Genomic DNA, 21,920 nt, shown 5'->3' with positions numbered 1-21,920 from the left:
CCAGTCACTACTGTAATTTTCCCTTAGCCCTGTTTAGATGCACTACTTGTACTAGTCACTAGCAAGGAGTATTGTGTGGACAGATAGCGTCAACCAGTTCTTCCCTGACCTATAGTCACTCGAGATGTGCAAAGTCCTAACTTCCAGAATACTGAAGACCTAAGAATTTCTGGCACCTTTAATGGGAGCCACACATGCATGGGACTTCCATTCTAAGAAGGACCAAGTAGCACTCTCAAAACAGTAAGCCAGGCTTGCCTGATGAGTATCAGACTGCTTAGCACCAATGCACTCTTGAGAGCCTGAAGTGGGCTTAAAATATTTTTAACATTAATTTATAAAAATTGAAACAGATGGCATGTTTGAATTCAGATTCATTAGACTTACTCTGATCCCACTGAACACAAATTCCCTACCAATGTCAGCACAAAAAAGATCAGAAGTCTGCCTTAAAGTAAACAAGGTGGATAGTACAGAACTGTTACTCTCCAACAATAAATGCAAGCCTGGACAATATGCAGATGCAGACACAGGCCAATTCAAGAAGTGCTTAAGGGTATAAGAAAAGCAGATTCCAGGCTCAGCTTTAAATACCCTTCAATTCAGTGTCCTCACTACAAATAGGACATGGAACAACATAAACAGGCATCAGCATTAGCCATCAGAATCCCTGGCAATCTTTAGTTTCTACTATAGCCTAACACTTCAGCAGGATTGCTTTTAGGTATCTTGAGGTGGGTCTCATTTCCCAGAGGTTTTAAAAGGGTGTACTTTTTCCTCATTTATTAGTTAACAGGGCTAATTTTGTCCTTAAAAAGGCATTAAGAGCCACGATTAGATCAATACATCCTGAGGGATTTCAGCAAGGTCTAGAAATAAAGCTAACCAGGTCCTGGCACAGGGCTTCACAGAACATGTGTCCCAAGTGCCTGAGGTAGCAGCAGGGCTTGTGTTCCTTACTTGGGCAAACAGCTTACTAATTAGCCTCAAAACCTAAGAACTTTTTAGCACAGGTAGCAAAACAAGTCTCTGACTTTCATTGGAGGTACAGCATTGCAGTGAAAGTTACTTTTCTAGATGTGGACTGAAAACAAAATACCATTTACATCCTGCAGCATATTAATTGACCAAGCAAAAACATTTACACCAGTTCATTAGCATTTGACAAAAACATGGTACCAAGACTTAAAGATGGGTACTCGGGTGCCTTGCTCAGGGTAATTTTCACTATTGCAACAGAAAGGTTCCCTCCCACCCCAAGTCACAGGGAATTCTCACATAGCATGCATTAACTCTAAGCCTCCAAATTTATTCCAGCAAAAGTAATTCTTAAACACTCTCTTCCATTCCCTCCCATCCTCAGTTTTATTTACCTCTTTCCATATAATGTTCTGCCACATCCCATTTCTCAGAACTGGAAGGAAAGTTTAAAGTTAGGTTAGAATAAATACCCAAGATTTGGACAAATTTCAAAGCAACTGTATCAGCAGTAGTGAACACTGACCAGAATGGGAACTAAACACACACATCAGAAAAATACTTTTCAGAAGCTGGGACCACACTTTTGTCCACAGCTGCAGGCATGTGCATCCAAGAAAGAGGAAGAATCTGCCCTTAGTATTTAAATCATTTTTACCACCTGCTATACAACAGTTGGTGGCCTGATTTCTTCTTGGCATCATTTCATACTAACACACAGATGGGCAGTGTTGTTACTTGTTTGGCAAGTGACCTTCCTTAAAACAAAGGGCATTATTGCCCACTGTCAATCAATACAAGGAAGCATCTTTGTCCTATGTATGACTTAACCACAGAATTTTAACTTCTCACTCTTGTCCTTGCGTTTTATTCATTATGTTTTGACTCTGACACATCCAACCTCACTACCATATAAATTGCCCTTATAGGGTTGAGGCTTAATTGTCAAGCAGGCTCAAAGTCATACTGAAAAGCAAAGATCAGCTTTGGCAGAAGGAGAATCCTAAATGCTGAAGTTCACACTGAAACAAAAAAGGAAACAAGGTACTGAAATAGGCTTTGGCTTCTGTAGTGCCCAAGTCCTATACTGCTGTCTTAACACACTTATTGGTCATCTACTCTGGAACATGATTTTCAGTAGTTCCTCTAGATGCTTCTACACATGCATTTCCCATCAGTCTTGTGCAATAGTTTGCTAGCCCTGTGCTTGTCTATTATGTGAGGGCATCCCATACAGTATTAAATGCCCAGGGCTTATTCTATAATTTGACAATGAGAGGATCAATACATAAGAAGAGTTATTACTGAGTGCTCTACATCTATGCAATACGCTACTCAGGAGCTTCACTTGGGATAGCATTTGTTCTGGTGTCTAGATTCGATGTCATCTCCATATACAACCATGTGAAGCCATCCAAGACATGAAACACGGGCTCAGAGCCTAACACACTCCAGCTCCTAATGGAGATGTACAGTGCTCACCTGGAGCAGAACTTTGAGTTTAGTTTCCTCCAAAGTGAATTTAATTTCTACATACCAAAGCCACTCCGCTAAACAAACCCATTTTTTCAATGGGAAATTTAACACAGGAAACATGCTTTGAAGATAACTACTGCTCAAAAAACTAAACATGAAGATAAATGCAAAGCCTACACAAATGTTACTGAAGCAAGCATCTGCTCATTGCAGTCAGTGTACTTCAGAACATAGCTAAGCAGCCGGTAGATGTCTACTTTTGAGTGAGTTGAACTGCTCTCTGTACTGATTGCATTGACTAGACCTCACTCAGCTATAAGAGGAACCTAAAGGCACATACAGAACCTAAATTTAGCCCCACTTCAAACACAAATGAGCTTTTCATTCTCATAATACAAATCAAGAATAAGCCTCTAGCCTCCCTCTCAAGAAATGAGGATATATGGTTTTAAGTATAATTTTGAAAATTGTATTCAGAGTATTCAAATGTAAAAAATAAAACTTGAACTAAAATAATTTTTCAAGTGCTAAGTTCCACTTAGCTCCATAAGAATACCTTGTGTTCTTTAAGGTTGTCTCTCCACAATTACTGTGATAAAATTCCCTTGAAGTGTTTGTTGGCACATGTTCTCTAACTACAAATGAATTAGAACTGCCTATGTGACCTTTGAAAGAGCAGTCCTTCACATTACCTATAACAAGGCCTGTTGTGCTACAGCCAGTTAATTGCCGATTTCTCATGACTAATAAATACAGTGTTCTTGCACTTATAACATCTTCCCAGACTCCTATCAAGAAATTACCTTGAAGAACTGGTAAAGCAATGCTTTTTGATGTTCATTACTATACAATCTCAATGATCACCTTAACTTCAAGCACAAAGGAAAAACGACTTGCTGAAAATAGTCCTGCAAGCATTTTACCTGTTAACTGAAGCATGGAGTTAGCAAGTTGTTCAGTTGCCCAGGTTCCTTTAAGCATCTCTCTAGCTTCTTGACACTTAAGCTAAATGTGTTTGGGAGGAAGGGGCTCTACTCAAAGGTCAAGTCCCTGTGTTCTCCATTTCATCTGCAGACCTGCAGGAGCAGCAGCGAGGGAGCTATCCGACACAGGAACGCGGAGATCCCGTGACTGCAGCACAGACTGACCGACCAGAGGGCAGCCATCAACAAACTCTTTGTATTTTCTGCACAGGTTTTCAGTTAAGGGAGATGAAGAAAACAAAAATGTCGTCTTCAGGTATTCAGTGCCAAGTAGTGTCAAAACATGTAGACGTTCAGAGGTTACCAGTGTTAAATTCACTTTCAGTGACACTTCAGGAAAGCAAATCCACAAAATCCCCAGAGCTCTTCCTGTATGTTAAGGGCAGCAGCATTTACAGAAATGACTTAAAATTCCTTTGACACCAACTTTTACTGTTTCAAGGGTTTGTTGGGGTTTTTTTTGTTTGGTTGGTTTGTTTTTTTTGGGGGGGGGGGGGGGGGAGGGGGAAGAGTGTTGTTTTGGGTTTTTGTTGTGGGTGTTTTGCATTTGTTTTTTGGTTTTTTGTTTGTTTGTTGTGTTTTTTTTTTCTCCCTAAAAAGAATCAGGATAGAGTTTGGCAGGGGAGAAAATTGCTTGGTTTTCTTGGAGGAGCTGAGAACTGTATAACTTCGGACAACCTTGAAATTACACAAACTTTAAATTCTAATAGTCCCCCCCATGCCTCACTCCTACACGTCACACTATCAGCATCAGTCTGAAACATTTAAAAGTAAAATCCTAACATACCAATAACTACCTAGTCCAAAAAGACATGCATTCCCCACCATCATGACTGTTTAAGCAATAGAATTGTTCAAAAGTAAGTGTTCTGGTATTCACTATTTGAACTTTAAATATTTAACTTAAAGACTGGTTAGTCTTACCTATTGTTTTCTTTTTATTCACTGCACTGTCTGCCTTATGCCTTTTCTGCAAAGAAACAAGACATTTCATTACACCTCATTACAGATTCCAAAACCATTAGAGCTAGAAACATAACAAACAGCAAGACAATACATTAGGTCATTTTTGCCTTTATGTTATATTTTTTAAAAAGCCACACAGATCATCTAAATCCAAATGGTTTGTAAAAGAATATAATTTAACCTTAAAGCGAGAGTCCCCATGTTGGAAGTCAGGCTCAAGCCTGGATCAACAGCAAAAAAACTTAAGTCTCCAAAACTGGTTTTTGGAAGAAAAACAAGAGGAACAATAAGGAATAGAGTATTTAGATGGCAGCTGCACTATACATTCTATGTGCTGTTTGTTTAGACTGATTTCTAAATTGTTCATCAGAACTTTGCAAAGCAGAAAGACCTCTATTATAAACTGTATCTAAGTAAGTTAGTGCAGATTTTCCCCAAAACAGTCTGCTCTATGCTAAAGTTGCTTCCCTGCCTCCCCAACCCCCCCCACCCATTTTCAATACCAACTAAAAAAGCCACATCTGTCAGGACTCTACAGTGTCTTTCTAGCCAGGCCATTCTAATAAAAGCATGAATAAACAAGTTTGAAGAGGTAGAAACAAGTGTCCTGACCTCTACCGTTTCCTTATTCACCATCTATAATGAAAATGCTTAGTTTATCTTGGTGTGCTACAGAAATTCTAGTCAAGTTCAGAACTTTGAAAGTCAAGAGGGTATTTTGCTGCCTTTAAGCAGTGACTCAATAGACTTCAGAGATGCATAGCTTTATGGCATTTTGTGGCTTTTTTGAAACAGTATCTTTAGCACACCCTTCCCCATAATTATACTCACATAGTCTTCTATGATTTCTTTGATGCCAGCAATTGTTAAAATAAATAGCAATGGCACCAAGGTGGTATATCTTCCTGTTGGAGACACATCTGGAATTTGCTGTTAACAGAGGAAGAAGAGAGATAGCCATTTTACATTTGTATTTAAAATTAGTTTCTAGCGAATTTAGAACTTTATGCAAAGCTCTCAGAAGAGAGAGCACAGAGCTTTCTGATTTGTGCCTGACTGACATCCAATTTCAGTGGGCAAAGTAGCCTAAGCTCTCAGCAGATTTGAAGAAACTACTACCATAAAGTAAAAAGATAAAGCTGTTGTACATGTCTTTTATTCTATTTCTCCTCTTCACAAGAAAAGCATTCAACTGATGTAATTCAACTGGAAGCAGTGATAATCCAGACTATCTACACAGTCAGCAGTTTCACAAGAATTCACAAATACTCTTCTCAGTATGGTCAATAGCTCCATGTTTTACAATACTACTTGCTTTTACTTATTAAGAATAGAAGTAGCTTGATTTTACAAACTACATTGGAAAAAGTCTAAGTTGGCTTCTAATTTCAATTATAAACTACACACCTCATTAATATTATACTAAAATATGGCTAAGAATTTCTTTGCAGTTAACCATAACAACTGAAACAACTTTTACTCCATTACAATTTAATTTTATCATCAAGGCAGACCAATAAAACAATACCTGCAGTAAGGCAATGAAGAGGAAGAAAGCATTTGCAGCTTTTCTGATCTGCTCATACAGGAATCGAGGTAGAAACGTCACCACGCTGTACTTGGCTGTGCTGCAGGTTAGAAGATTTTTGGTTTAGTACTTCATTGGAAAAAATCATATAGGAATTATGACCAAAATGTTTCTACTAGGCTTCTAAAAGCCAGTGTTAGAAAGATCACAGAGTAAAGACAAATAAAGAGCATGGAGGAAGTTGCCTGTGTTTGAGGAAGAGCTGTGCAGAACAGAAGAGGTATCACACAGGCCCAGATGGCTGACAGTCCCACTTTAATCACTGGTACCTTTATTACTGGATAAACCACCAGATAATTTACTAGCTGTCCAAACTTCAGCACCATAAACAGGGTTTCAGGGGTTTGGTTGGTTGGGGTTTTTTTACCTTTTACCTCAGTTCCAAGCACCTGATCAAGTGCTAACCCCTTATTAAACCATGGATTTAAGTGCTGGGGGGAAGCAGTGTTAAACATAGAAGTTCAAAATTCTACAGTGCTACTTTTAAAATGCCTCATTTCCAAGTTCAAAACCACTCTATGCTCAGTTATGAATAATCCTCCAGCACAACAATGCACACTTTTTCGGATTAATCTTTCCTAGCTATTTTCCCTGAGTAGTTATCTCACTATTTCTTCTACTTTAAAACAAAAGTATACTGCACTAACTAGTCTCAACAATGTGTGTAATTTCTTGTCTTCCTCACATCGAACCCATGATGCGTACAACTTCAGGAAAAAAGCATCCAATATGACAAGAAGATTTAACCATTCAATTTTTAAGTTAGTTCTATAAGCCACTCCCATGTTGTCAAGTTACCAAAAACAACTTAAAAGACAGATTAAGACTCTTACATGCAAGTCCTTACTCTCTGAACACATTAGTTATAACCCAGCCATCCATATGCCTTCTTGAGATAGGTTCCGCAGCATGATGAGTCTCCTTGCACTGTCTGAGCTGTATGAGACTGAGTCTATCTAGCAGCATGTAGTGTTCCATTACACAAGGAAAAAAAATATTTTTAGAGTATGAAGAGCAGCTCTGCTTTACCTTCCCCCATCAAATTAGCACAGCGCCTTCCCACACTGTTAACTACTGGGCATGAGTTGGAGCTTTAAGAGCCAAGTGCTTGCAGCTGTAGTTCAGGTGTCTCCCCCCAGACACCCAATGTAAGCCCTGCAAGAGCCAGACAACCTCTGACAGGAGTTTTTGCTTGTGTTTTGGGGTACCGTTTTGTTTGGGGTTTTGTTGTTGTTGTTGTTGTTTCAGTTTGTTTGGTTTTTTAAGACAGCTTACATTTCCAAGGAACTGAGAACCCTAAGATACTCCTTGCAAGAAAGAAAATTGGTCACTGAAGCACTAACACCACCACTCCTCACACACATGCAAGATGCTGTTTTATTGACATTTCCTCTAAGTGTCAAGAGCACCTTCCCATTCAGGCTGATCCTCTATGAGAAATGCTTTTCTTGTTCTCTCCCACCAATAAGCCTTCCAGATCCATCAAAATCCATGGCATTACTATTCTCAAATCATGAAGGGCTAGTATAATCACATGCTTTATCTACATGATCTGCCTTTCACAATTGACTGCTACGGATAAAACTCTTACTACAAGCTTGACCCACAGGCAATTAAGTTCAGTAGAGTTCTCTTATACTTATCTTTGTATGTACAAGGTTAGAGGACAGAATTCTGCAAGACCATTTATTTGCTTTAACCATTTTCTTCTCCTTCTTTTCTTCCCCATCCCCATTTAATAATATACTGCATCTTCCAGAATCAAACAGTGACAAGGGACAACATGGCACAACTTGTTATACGAAGCTCTATTTTGGACACTAGAGTACAATCAGTGGGGCAAGTTAATTGTTTTTTAATGGATCATTTTGTTTAAGATCCCATCTTATTAGACTGTGGTAGTTATATTTCAATTTCGCCTAGTTTCCTATTCAAGCAATTACAAACCCCTACCAGGTTTGATGCAAATCAGTTATTACTTTAACTGGATCTCTAAAAAAGGCAGCTTGACAGCATTTCTAGCATTACAGCCTATAGACTTCCTATTGCTACTACTGCTCAGCAGAATCATGTATTACAGTACTCAACATGATATTTTACAGCCATTGCAGGTGGTAACACTTCAACATAAATTACACCAACTAAGCCAACTGAGTGAAAACATGCATCTGGGTTAACAGCATGTAATGTAGTACACTTATTATACAAAAGAAGAAAAATTATTTCTTTGAAATGCTCTTTGTTTCTTCTAACTGTAAGTATTTTTTTTGTTTTAAGCCACGCTGGCTTGGTCCCACATGTAATAGCCTTCCTATAATCCAGAACATAATTAAACATATATGTCTCAGAAGTACCTTGTGACTTTAAAAATATGGGTTAACCAAGTTACTAGTTTAGAGCTACCCTACAAGCGAATTCCCCAAGCAATACTAATCAGAAAGCAAAACTTGGCAGATTTTTATATCAAAATAGTATTCCCCTGGATATCACATTGCTAAGATTATATTAGAGCGAGAATTTGTCTGATGGCAATCAAGCAGAAACATCTATTAAACAACATTCCACCATTTACCAACTTCACAGCTAACTAGTGCGAATAATATTCTTACTCTAATGATAGTGTTAATGCCAACACAATAAGGCTCTTCTGAATGAGCCTTATAAATATTAAATCACTCCATCCATTGCTTAAGTAACAAGACGGATGCCTACAGAAAATAGGTACAGTTCTAATTAGAAAGGAGCACATTCAGCTGTTACCATGCAGAGCCAGAACAGTAACCATGTGTATGTATAAAAAGAAGGTGCATGTTATGATCCAAAAAGAAAGCTTCTTATCAAAAGCTAAGTAATACTCTAAGCTGGGCAGGAGTATTTGATGAATTTGGCTCTGAAGAACAGCTCTCTAAAGGACAAATACAGTACTCACAAATTAAAAAAGCTTTGTGCTCCCTCCCAACAGATAGATGCATTGTAAATGACTTCAGGATAATCAAAGCTCAGAAAGAAGTTAAAATCTGCAGGTGAACAGGTAGAAAATTCAGGCAGCTCATTCAGAGCACAATTTTGGTCACCAAACAAATATCTGCAAAGGTTAGCCCTCTGAACAGCCCAAATCAGAACCATCTTATCTTCAAAGAAGTGCCTGGTACCCAACTCCAAGAGCACCAGGCCTGCAGCTCACGGAACAGGTTGGGGCAGGGGGAGGAGGGGAGCACATGCAGGAAACCAAATGAAAAACTGGCTTTTCCTAACACAACAGCTGTTAACTATGCAACCCTTAACTACACAAATTTGATGTTTAAACAGGTGTGCAAACATTAGAAGAGATCCATCTCCTCTGTATCTGCAACTTAATTCATGTAAGTCTCGTTTCAAGTTACACCACTGTGCAAGTCAGGAGGAATGCTACCAAACTCTGTTAAATAAATGAGTTTGGATACACATCAGTACAGCTGAAAGAGTCTCGCCTCACTGTTTCTAGGGCAGTGCAGGGATTTTTCTGAATGCAACCACTGTATAATTTGAAAAAGGCTAGTGTCATTCACATACCTTAACTCATTACTATGCCACTAAAGAGTACCAAAGATTAGTTACTTTGATAATCAAGGACTAGTTATTTTGATAATACTCACATGAAAAGTAGCAAACAGTAAGCTGAAAAACTCAATAGTAGTTTTCCAGTACAGCTCCCCCATTTGTTAATGTGGAATTTTTGCATGACAACTCCCATAGTTGCCATTATCCCTGTTTCCCCGAAAGTTTTCATAAAGTCAAGTTTTACTCTATTGAATCACCTGTGAAGAGGCACAGGCTGCCAGGAATAGAGGCAGTGAGGTTACCTTCTCAAAAAGCGTATGTGTGCTGGCAATGTTCAGCTGAATGCAGCTCTACATTTTCCCAGTCTATTTAAGCACTTCCACACCTTCCCTGACAATTTAGATTGACAACTCAGATGAACTTCACCTTCAGACTAATCATGATGAAGAAAACAGGACCTTCTTGAGACACGTGGTGTCATTTCCAGGGTGACAGCACCACAAACTGTCCTTTCCTAGGCAGCTATCCCACAGCTATCCATTCCTCAGTTCACATACTTTAAGTACTCTCAAATCTGAGAGCTGAAGAATGAGAGTTGCTTAGTGTTAGTGCTTTTAAACACACACCAATTTGCAGGAACAATTGCTAACAAAGCCAGGCACAGACATCTGAACCACAGCAGAGAGGCTGGGTAATTAAATTGAGTGTTAAGGACCTGAACTCTTCTCTCATCAAGCAGGCTTTGTTTCCATTGACATGTACAAAAGGTCAGATGCCCTGCAACAGAGAAGAAAGGGAAAAATAATAAAAAACCAATCTGCTTGAATTAAGGGCTCAAATACTATCTTCAGTGGAACTGCACGTGCGTGCTAAGGTCCTGCAGGAGCATGACACTTCTTTTAATGACAAGATTGACATCAGCTTCAGAGGCTCTGCAGCAGCTCTCAAGTACAGAAACAGTATGAACACAAACTACCACCAGAGAGTCACTGCTGCTGCGGGAAGCACAGCAGCAAGCTTTACATATTTCAAGTGATATTTAACTACATTAACACAGAAACCAACAGGCAATTGTTACACTGGCTACAGAGAAAGCTCATTCATAGGAGTATCTCGCCCACAAACACCACTGCCACACAGAATACTGGCTAGGTTATTACAAATCCAGGTGTCATGAATAAGCTTTTTAGCAGCTGCATGCTTATGACAGGGAAAGATCATCTACCTCCTTGCAACATATAGAAGATGGTATATTTTGATCATGAAACTTGCTGAAGAAACTCAAAAACCAACCGTTTACAAATTCCCCAAAGAACATACCATGAAGGCTTATAAGGAGCAATTACTTATATGCCTATGCAATGATTACTGGTTGATGGGAAACTAGGTCCTGAACAACTAGCGTTGGTTTATTCTAGCAGGCAGCAGTTTGTCTGAACCAGCACAGCCCCCAATCTAAATGAAGAGCTTTGCTCTGTCAGATGAATCCTTGAGACTACAGCTTCTGCAGAGGAACATTTTAGCCAGTAAGGGTTTCACCACTCTGTATATGGCCTGTACGCTTCCATCAGCTAAGAAAAGGGCATGTGATGCTTAAATAAATACTCCACAGTTTGAGACTGACTCTGAGCTCAGGTCAGAGTAGAGGAGTGCAAAAGGAGTTAGACTTGTTCTTGCACTGTAAAAAGTGCATGACTTGAATCCTACAAGATATTATTGCTTAAAGCTGAAATGCCTGACCAGAGCAAGACAAAGAACCAAGAGCCATCACATTAGAATCTGTCACCCATCTCTGGAGCAACTACTGCCCATAGTCCAAGTGCCTGATTTGTTTCCCTCTTTTCCTGTACTCCCCTACAGCTTCTCTATAGTTAAAGACATTTTACACATACAAGTTCATATATTGTCAAAAAATAAAACAGGTCACAGCTTTGTTTAAAGGATATTCTTCTGCCTAGCCACTGAAACATCAAACTCCAAAAGATTTTACGAACAAAAATGCAGCACAGGCTGTGATCCACCTGGCTGCAGCTCTGTGGGAAGGGACCTGGGGGTCTTGGTGGACAAGCAGCTCAATCTGAGTCAACAGCGTGCTGCTGCAGCACAAAAAGCCAACAGGATGATGGGCTGCATCAACAAGGGCATCACCGGCAGAGATAAAGAAGTTATTATCCCATTCTAGTCAGGCCACACCTGGAACAGTGATCGGTTTTGGTCCCCGCTACACAAAAAAGATGTGGACAGGCTGGAGAGGATTCAGAGAAGAGCCATAGATGATCAAAGGACTGGGAAGCCTGCCATACGAGGAAAGGCTGAGAGAACTGGGTTTTTTCAGCCTTGAGAAAAGGCAGCTTAGGGGAGACCTTCTCACCATGTTCCAGTATTTAAAGGGTGGCTACAAAGAAGATGGAGAGTCCCATTTTACAAGGAGTCACACAGAAAAGAGAGGTAATGGGCACAAGTTACCCCTGGAGACATTCCCACTGGATACAAGAAGAAAATTTTTCACAATGAGAACAATGAGCCATTGGAATAATCTCCCTAGGGAAGTGGTGAATTCCCCAACATTGGACACTTAAGATTCATCCGGACAGGGTGCTGGGCCGTCTTGTCTAGACCATGTTTTGCCAAGAAAGGTTGGATCAGATGATCCTTGAGGTCCCTTCCATCCTGGTATTCTATGATTCTATGATGATTCTACTGAAGTTGTTGCAATACCATAAGAGAGGGACAAATCGGTTGTCCTGAATTATCCACACAGACAGTGAAACTGATTGGGAGTATTCAGACATATTAATCCATCTGAACTTTGGCAGTTTACAGAAGACTTATGGCAGCTTCAAACTGCAGTGCCCAGTAACTAGGGAAACTCTTACCAGTAGGACAGTTTTCATCTCAAGGACCTCATCACTTCCCCTCATCCCCATTAGTGCAAGGATTCCTTCCTTTGCAGGATGGGCTCCCACCAGAAGCAGCTAAAGGTACCACTGCGTGTTTGGAAGACTTCTTCCCCTCCTTTTTAACAGGAGGAACTGATCACATCTTAGTATCTCTGAACCCTCTTTTCTCAAATCATATTATTTGGGGAGAAAAAGATTTTCATACAGGTTTAAAAGAGTCAGAGCATATCAAGCCAGTCCACAAACTCCCCTGCAGGTCAAGTTCCACCAGAACTTGTTTTCTGTGGGCTAGAATGGTTTGGGTCTGCCATAATAAGACACTGAAGCTCTTCTGAAGAAGAGTTTATTTCTAGTTAAATTCAAGACCTCATACATAACCAAATAAAAGAGAAGCAGACAAGCTGTCAGCTAGACAAATCAGCCACTGAGGTTTAAAAGTGTTTTACGCATGGGGAAATCTAAATTAGCACAGACATCTCAAATATATTCTTACATCATTATAGTAATGCACATCATTCATGTTGTGTCCTACACCAAAGCCTAATAAAAAGACAGGCTGATAAGTGCAATATTCATTAACGCTGCTTGCCAGCAGAAGCAACGGTATCTACCCTAACGCACAAGTTTCATTTCGGGAGCAAGTCGTTCAGGCTGACAAACCCAGCTTAGCTGAGCTATCTGCACTTCCTAAGCAGCTGTTATTAGCAACAAGCTCATCTTGAAGTGTTTCATTTTGGTCGTTGTCTTTGTATAGACCATTGTTAAGACAAACATTCTTCTTGAACTGTTATCCAATGAAGCATGACAGTCTTATTACTCTAGTTTAATAAGATCAACTCTTAACCACGCAAGGGTTTTTCAGAATTTCTAGCCTACAATATCTTGACCCAAATTTTCCCAGTATCAGCAGGACTTCCGCCATAGGTAGGCAGCGAAAGACAAAAAAACTAATGTAATTGATGTTGCCAAAGTAAGTACTACTTCCACTAGAAAGGCCTCCTACAGTAGCGCTCATGGCAGTCTCAATACAGAGTAGGCATTAGCACAAGTGCTTCTGCTCAGTTTAACCTGAAAACAAGGCCTCATGGTCGCATTTAATAGAAGTGATAGCATTTTTGCTTCCAAATCCTGTACCCTGGAGGCTTTTCCCGAAGCATGCAAACAGAAAAGGCCTTTCCATTTGTTCTCTATTCATGCAATCCCTACAGAAAGGTAAAGAGACGACTCGCCATTTTTCAGTAACAAACACATTAGACAAAACGGTTTAGAAAACGGCACTAAAAGCTCTGTAGGCATGATATTGTTTCAGCACGCTCCAATACTGTCAGGTCATCACTACAGAAACATGCCCTTGCTTTTCAGTAGCCCTGCTGGCAAGTACAACTCAAAGTAGAGCTGACTCGAACAGTTAGCCTACATATACTACTGTCTAAGAAAGCAAGTGTAGTACCACGTTTAGTTACCGTGCAAACCCAAAATAGGCTTCACAATAAACACACAGCATTGATATGAAGATGACTGAAAAAATATCAAAATAAGTCACATAAGTTAGCTAGCTGTCTAAAAGCCAGATTGCTAACTTCAGTTTTAAAGGCATTATTTAATTCCAAGTGTCACCACAACTTAAGCAGCTATTGTTCTAGTGACAAGCAGGGGGGTGGCAGAAGAAATGAATACTTACACTTGTCTCAAAACTGAACAAATAACTATCTTCACAGTCCACAGACACTACATGGAAAGCAGTTATTACAGGTCTTGAGCTCTACTTAGAGAATTTTCTTTCAACTTAAGAGAATTTTTTACTCTGCTACTCTTTTCTACAGGCCACCAGGAGTCAGACAGTGAGGTCTGTAGCACTGAGCAGAAGGCTATACACACAACTGTAAACAGCAAGAGACTTCAGAAAGTGTGATTTATTGCACATGCCACCTCTAAGTGCTGAAAGACACCTGCTTTGACTCCACCCTCACTCAAACTACACAAAGAATCACTAAACACATCTAGTTTCTTCCTGTTCCCATATTCCTCTGGACAGAGATCACCAGCAGGGGAGGAATAAGTAGAAATCCAGAGTCACAAGGCAATACACTCTGCTGAATACAGGCCAATATTTATTCTACAAATATGTGGGAAAGCAGCTTTGCTTGCATGAAGTCTGACTGCATCTAAACTTTGGCTTCAGAGTCTGAAAGTTGCTTAAATAGTGACTTTACCTAAAAAGAGGAAGAAGACCCGGTTTAATTCCCCTGCTGTCATATAAAATCCATCATGATGCCAAAAAAAAAAAAACACAAACCAATTTCAGCATGCCAGAGAGCTCAGCATGCAGCAGGTAGAAGGGCACTAGAACTCTCTCATATCTGGGTTTTTTTTTTAATCCAGACATTTCACCTAGGCAAAATTCAACAGTTTAACTGTCCAGGGGCTCTGGCCCTAGGAGTAGCCCACTAAGATCAAAGATGCAGCAACTTCAAATATCTTAGCATAATCTGGAAACACATCAACACCAGGTATACAATACCAGTTACTTTTAGAGAGTTTTAATGGCTAAAACAATCCTTCTATAGCTGTACCCAAGCCTTTTTCATTGTGATAGATTACAGTATCAGCAACAGCTGCACTGTAGGAAAATTAAGTATTTGCTGATTTAGGAGAAGTGTGTAACATTGAGTCTTTCTTTTCAGTTAAGAACAATATCTACCTAGAACTGAAAAGAGTTAGCAGAGGATTAGTTTAATACACGATTACACTCGTACCATTCAGAATATAATACATCCCTTCTTTGAAGAATTCCAAAATGCTTTTTTGCAGTCAGGCAAGCGATCTGTTCACATGACAACAGAAGAGATTTCCAAATGTAATACAAACACTAGTACAAATGGCCACCATGTCTGAACTCTGCCAAGAACAGAATGGAACACAAGTAGGGGCAGTTTTACCTAAAGAACGAAGGTACACTCTAGTGCAAGAGGAATGCTGGTGTACAGCCTAAGTGCAGATAAATGCACCTGCACATAGCAAACTACTATTCCTATTTTCAACAGCAGATAATAGTGAACACTACTTGGGATATTCCTGTTACAATGGTCAATACTAATGGGCTATTGATACGAGCAACTCCTATTTCAGCAGCAGGGACTCACTAAGCATCAGTGAGAACCTCCCCACACATTCAAAAGGCACCAATTTCTCTAAACCACAAGTGGCTTCTAAGGTACCTATTTACAAGCCGAGAAAGCAATGCACTCTGCTTTCATTTGCAACATACAGCTGAAATTAAAGAATTAGACTGTGTCTACAACTTTGTCACCAGCAAGCATCCTGCAGACACTGATAGGACAGTCTGGGACTACAGATACACAACAGCCCGCTTAACACGGGACTTGCGGTGCTACTAGAAGCCATGTCTTCAGTCCTAAATTCCTAGTGGTGGTGCTTCTGCCTTATGAAATGAGGAATTTCTTCTCACCGGTTTGCTTGAGTTTTCAGATCTTGTACAGTTTAAAAGTGAAAACTGAAGGCTTCTTGCTCATTATTTTTTCTAGCAGAATTTAACTTTTGCCTGTATGGAAGAAAATCCTCTGAATAGAGAATTGTCTGGATATCAGAATGCATCTTTTGGGACCTCCCTAGTAGATCAAGCCACCAATTTCTGCCCTCATGCGAACTTTTTCAACAAGACTTCTGGATTCAAGATCCATTGAAAGCACATGACTAGAATTTTGCCCTTCTTGACTGCTGCTTCTGCCCCGACCTCCCCCTCAAGCCACATACCCAGGCTGAAATCAGAGTCCTGATTCAGATATCAGACTTGCACGAGGATGTACTACCAGGCCTTCAATATAAGAATATTACATAGAGCAATGGTTACAATAGCAAATGCAATATACTTAGAAAGTTTGGAGACAATTGCAAATGTACTTCCAATTATTTCAGCGCTTTTGTACTTCCAGGATCAAAAAACCAGAAGTTCCAACTACTTTTCATTAGTACACATGCAACAAGTAAGGGGCTCGAATCACTTAACTGGTGACATTTACTGCAGGCACTGGAAGAAAGTTTCAGTACAGTACTGTTATACATTCAGTATAAGCCATGTATATCAGTCGATTCCTGCATTAATAAGAGAGATCAAGGAATTATATTTACATGAAAACCAGATCTGTAGAACATTCACACTTTAAGCAAGATAAACCAGTCTTCCACATGCCACTGAGTGTATATTAGGAAAAGTATCCATGCCCATTAGTTTTGCGACCTCAGTATTGACACAGCATTCAAACCACTGTCATCACACCCCATCTGTACCCCTGTGTTTTTACAAGGAAATAGGCAAATTTGTTTTCAAACTATAAGATAAAGACTTTTGAGTCACCTCCCCCACCATTTGGGTAATCACATTATAAATCAAAATTAGCAATAAAGAGCTATGGTTTAAGCAATCAAGCAAACTCAGGTAGCAAAAAGAAAAAAAAGACACCACACATTTCAAGCCAAAACAACACTAGCCAAGCTGGCACTTCTGCTAAACAGTTATTTTCACACTATGCTGATCTGCTACTTAATGAGTGTACAAACTACCATAATCACTCACACTGAAATCAAGCCAGCAGCAGAATTAGAAGTTGGAAACATTAATGATCCACTACCATTTTGTGTTTCACACCTGAATTAGAAGGAAAAGTCAGTACTTTAACCACAAAGCAAGCCTTTTCCCACAGCACACTGGAAGCAAGAGAAGAAAAGTGCTGGCTGAGGTCTCTGTAGAAGCCTGACTCACGCTGTCTATAGCCAGCAATGTCTTAGGTTTACGAAGGCTGTTAGTAGACTTCAATCCCCAAATGTAGAATGCCTGAGAGTAGATTATAATTATTGCCTTTAAGTGGCATAGAGCCATGTAGAGTGGCTGGCAGTTTTCCAAACCTAAGTGTTTCATTTCTTACCAAATGTTAAAGTACAGAAACACTCCTATTAAACAGATACCTCAAATATGTATGTATCTTGACCAAATCAAAACAGGTACTAGTTAGCTTTCATAAAAGCAAACATACTTAATACCACAGCCACAGCTGTGTTGAACAAGGTAATTATATTTGTTCCATTTTTACATATTGCAAAGCTTCTAAAATGCTTCAGCTGAAAATGGAACATCATTTGCCTTCTATTAAAAGGTCCAAAGAGTTACACATACACAAAGTTTCTCAAACTGAACACAGTAAGGATAAAAGCAGCTTCTAATGCAGGTAGAAGGGGCATGTTCCTACAGAAGGAATCACTGCTGCAGCAGTGTCATAAAGAATGGTGACAGCCATACGTACACACATGTAAAGGATCAAGCTAAATCCAGCCTATAACACACAAAGTTTTACAGCACTAGGTTCTGAAATAGTTTGTGACAAAGTTTGAAGAGCACAAAAAAATTCAGCCATTGCTCTACAAGTTCTCAGTCTCACTTATTTACACCAGAAAGCCTGGGGAAAGGAAGAAAACCAAAACAGGAGAGTTCTTCCTTCTACATCTTCATATTCACACTTTAAGACTTTTGGAAGCATCAGCGCCTCAACCCCATCTTGCCATCCACTTAACTTTTACAATAGTACTATATACTATTTAGAAGAGGTGTTAGGGAACTACCAATTTTGCTTAACTTGTCCAAAATTAAAAAAACCCAAACAAACTGTTACTTATTACGTTTTGCTTTTGCTCCCACAAACATAGGAATTCACTTTTAATAGTGACTCTCCCACCAAAAGTTAAAAAGCTTAAGATGCTTAGAGTATCTTCAACGAAAAGCCATACCACTGACCTACCTTCCCCCACCTTCTGCATCTCCGTTTCTTGCTATACCTTGCTTCATTTTGAGCAAGCTATTCCACATTACCCCTTAATTTGGAAAACCTCCTATGAACATCCACAAATTCCCACTGTTGTTCAGAGAATCCTTGATGACTACAAAAAAAAAAGACAGTCAAAAGTCACATGATTTACAACAAACCGTTTTACTCTCTCCTTCAATTTAATTTTCCATAAGCCCTTACACACAAGTGCTTATCTGCTTATACAGTGCCTTGTGCTGTGGTACACTGATGCTTCCTATGGAGACAAAAAGTCTACAAATGCAATGGCACTGAGAGATCCAGAAGCTGGATGCAGTAAGAAAGCCCAAGAACAATACAGAACTGCAGTTCCTCAGGAGAAACTCCAATATACATCAGCAAGTGAGTAAATAAACCACCACTTGTACTCCACACAAGGTGCCCTTACTCAGATATTATGAGCTCAAGTCACCTTTGCCTTTATTCCCACTGGGCTGAAGGAAGAAAGTAATCCAGAAGATAGAGAGAGCACAGCCAAAGCCTGGCACCCTCTTAAAATTCAAAGGGATAAAAGCTTTCTTACTGAGCAGGAGGAAGCTTTTATAAAGTGAACTTAATTTCCAAATGACACTAAGAAGCTAGGATTCCTAATCAGGTAATGCAAACACCTCTACCTTCCCACCACACAACTTGCATTTTTTCCTGTCCCTCACACATCAGTATTCCTTGTGACTCGAACTGCCCTTGTCAGGAGGCAAAGCTGAAAAAAAAACCAACCACATAAACCAACTTTAAAAACTTTTATAGCTACCAGGAAATGGCTTCCAGACAGCAAGCTGGACACAACAGCTTGCTCAGGTGTTGGTAATACGGCTATCAGGAACAAGTTCTTGGTGGCAGAGTCACACACTACTTTTTCATAACAGTAAGCCAGACGAGAACAGAATCCCTTCAGAAAAACCTGAACTACAGATTCTGCCAACCCTCCATTCCCTGCTTTTCTTTCTGTAAAGCACAAAAAGCACAAGTAGTCTATCCATAGAAAACAGTCAAAGTCAGCTCATAATTAGTCAAGGGAAAATAAAAATAAAGTGAGAAAACATCCAATGTTGCTGCCTACGTAGAAAAAGCAAGACACTAAGAAAATCTGTCATTTTAACTGCTCCTAAACCATACTTTCTCAGAGAAGTAAATACTAAGTCAAAGTTGAGGAGAAAAATCCTGTATAAATAAGTTGCTGCACTACCCAGAACACCAGTATCCTTCCAGAGGATATTCTTAGAACTGCCCTGGATAATACACACAAACCAGCTAATGGAAATCATCATTTCAACAGGATATAAAGTTCCTCTCTTTCCATAAAGGCACTCATTGTGTAAACCGTTCTTTAAACAATAACCCAAACATCTGCATTAACAAACAGAAGCCTGCTAAATAACACTCCTCCTTAGTCATGACAGAAGCCATCTGTTCACCTAGCTAACGCAGCTAACCCAGGGCAAGCGTGGCAAGCACTGCCACAACCTCCTTATGTTACACACATCCTTATACTCCATGTTTCAGTGCACATTATTTGTGTTTCTAAACTGCAGTACCAGCATTAATCATACCAACAGAAATCTTGAACACACCTGCCTACAATTAAAAGCTCCAAATACCAAAGAAAATTCCCTTTGGCCTTCAATTAAAGAACCACAGCCTTGTATACATGGGGATGTTTGTAAACTCTAGTTATTCTTGTCCTGTTAGACTTACTTTTTCTTTTCTTCCTTCCTATACTTTTTTTTATGCTTAGTCTATTTATTCTTACAACTGGATGCTGCTACTTTTCAAGAGAACACTCCATGGAGTTTACACAGCCAATTCTACCCAAATCTTGCAATAGATTTTCATGGGTTAACCCTTGTGTCCAAGAGTACTGGATTAGGTCCTGTTACTCCAAAATTCAATGGCCGTACCAGAGCTGCAAGTGAAGACCTTCTCATGTAACTCACTCATGCAGCTCTATGAGCTCCTGGCTCTCATTGCTGTTGACAGAAGCAGCTTGCCCCTTGCTGCTGCTCGATCCCTCCTTGCTCCTCTCCCCCGTACCGCCAGCCAGACCCTGGCAGCCGCTCCAGCCAACGAACCCCGCTGCCTCGGCAGAAGCAGAACTTACCGTGTTGAAGCCAGGTCTGGGCAGGGACAGGAGGCAGGGAGAGGGACCAGAGCCCTCCCTGCCCACGGCTGCGGGGTGTGCAGGCTGCCGCCTGCAAGAGGAGAAGCGGGGATTGCTCCGTACCTGACCCAGTTGTCGCGGAACTTGCTCTGCTGGGGCTGGTTCACGTAAATGGTGCGGGCTGGTGCCTCGTCCAGATCCGCCGAGGACGTGGCTCCGGACATCTCATCATCCGCCTTCTTATAGCCCGAGGGGGAACAGACAGGTCCTGCGGGGAGAGCGCAGAGGGGAGGCAGCCGGTGAGGGGCTGCACCCGCCGGTGCCCGACCGGCAGCTCCCGGGGCCGCGCCGCGGGGAAGGGCCGGGGGCGGGCGGCGGCTGCAGGCGGGCCCTCCCTCACGCCCCGTTGTTTACCACGGCGGAGGCTGATAAATAATGGATGGCCGGGGAGGGGGCGGCGGAGCCCGCCCAGAGCCAGCTGGCGGCGGGGAGAGCGCCGAGGCCCGCGCCCCCCGCCCCGCCCCGCGGCCGCGGGGAGGGGCGCAGACCCCGCGCCGCCCCCGGCAGCGCCGCGCCCGCCCCGGGCCCCGCTCCCCCCTCCGCCGGGCCGGCAGCGGCGCGCAGCAGCGCCCGCCAGCAGCCGGCGCCCCCCGCCGCCAAGCCTGGCGGGCTGCGGTGCGGGACAGCCCGAGGGGTGAAGCGGGGACAGCGGGCAGCCGGCGGAGTAACGCCCGCCGCCCTTCGGTTCCTCGGTGCTTCCTGCCCGCACCCACCGCGTCCCGCACGTCCCGGCCTAAATCCACACGCAGGGAGCAACGCAGCCCTGCCTGACCTCGCCCGGGCCCCTACGGGCAGGGCGAGGTACCCCGGTGTCTGCTCAGCAAGCTGCCTTCTCCTAGGGCACCATCCGCCCCGCATCCCGTACAGCGTGGCCACGGCTGGGGCCGGCTGGAGGGAGCCTGTACTCAGAGATAAGACTCAGTTTTAGACTGAAAAGAGCAAAAAACCTTTTGCTTTACACCTAGAGCTTCAAAGGTGAAAGCTTTGACTTAAAAGTAATTTTCATCTCCAGCTGGTCTGGAGTGACATGAGTCCTATGAAGCATCGTTTAGCTTTGCATTAAGAGAAAGCCAAAATGCAATGGAAAGGAGCTATTTCCTCTGTCAATCCTCAAAACATTACCAAAGTCGTTGGAGACAGATTTACTGCTTTCCCCTTCCATTCTGAGCCACGAAGATACTTTACATTACTTGAGCTGTAAATGTATTAGATAAGAATAGCAGTTTATTAAATAAGCCATGGATTTACAAGCTAGCACAGGTGGTTCTACACAAGAATAAGACAACATTTCATAAGAATCTAGTAAAAGTGTTATTTCAGGGTTATTTGAAAAGTCCATTGAAAGAGAACATTGAGAAGCAACTACTGTAAAGCTAAATCCAGCTGCTATTTCCAATTTCTGTACAAAGCTAGGATCATACTGCAACAAACTGACCTGATCAGACAGTGGCTAAA

At 41.3% G+C, this 21,920-nt stretch overlaps 1 protein-coding gene across 6 annotated transcripts in view; it reads right to left on the bottom strand.

Annotated features, from left to right (window-relative positions):
- The window catches only part of ATP8A2 (ATPase phospholipid transporting 8A2), a 349,469-nt gene that overhangs the window by 287,587 nt on the left and 39,962 nt on the right, over window positions 1–21,920 (bottom strand). For 5 of the 6 annotated variants that reach the window (XM_087757791.1, XM_087757793.1, XM_087757792.1 and 2 more), the window contains 5 exons: window positions 20,529–20,673; window positions 5,932–6,031; window positions 5,235–5,333; window positions 4,362–4,407; window positions 1,374–1,414 (listed from right to left, as the gene is read on the bottom strand). In XM_087757791.1, coding sequence (XP_087613917.1) covers window positions 1,374–1,414; window positions 4,362–4,407; window positions 5,235–5,333; window positions 5,932–6,031; window positions 20,529–20,673 — 431 coding nt within the window. Of the gene's footprint in view, window positions 1–1,373; window positions 1,415–4,361; window positions 4,408–5,234; window positions 5,334–5,931; window positions 6,032–20,528; window positions 20,674–20,819; window positions 20,900–21,920 lie in introns of those variants that run through there. The other variant, XM_087757796.1, reaches the window with a different exon arrangement.

Source organism: Nipponia nippon, unplaced genomic scaffold, assembly GCF_047370975.1.
Source record: "Nipponia nippon isolate SJK-2023a ecotype South Korea unplaced genomic scaffold, ASM4737097v1 scaffold_2, whole genome shotgun sequence".
Taxonomy (NCBI): domain Eukaryota; kingdom Metazoa; phylum Chordata; class Aves; order Pelecaniformes; family Threskiornithidae; genus Nipponia; species Nipponia nippon.
This window is presented reverse-complemented; position numbering and strand designations above follow the sequence as displayed.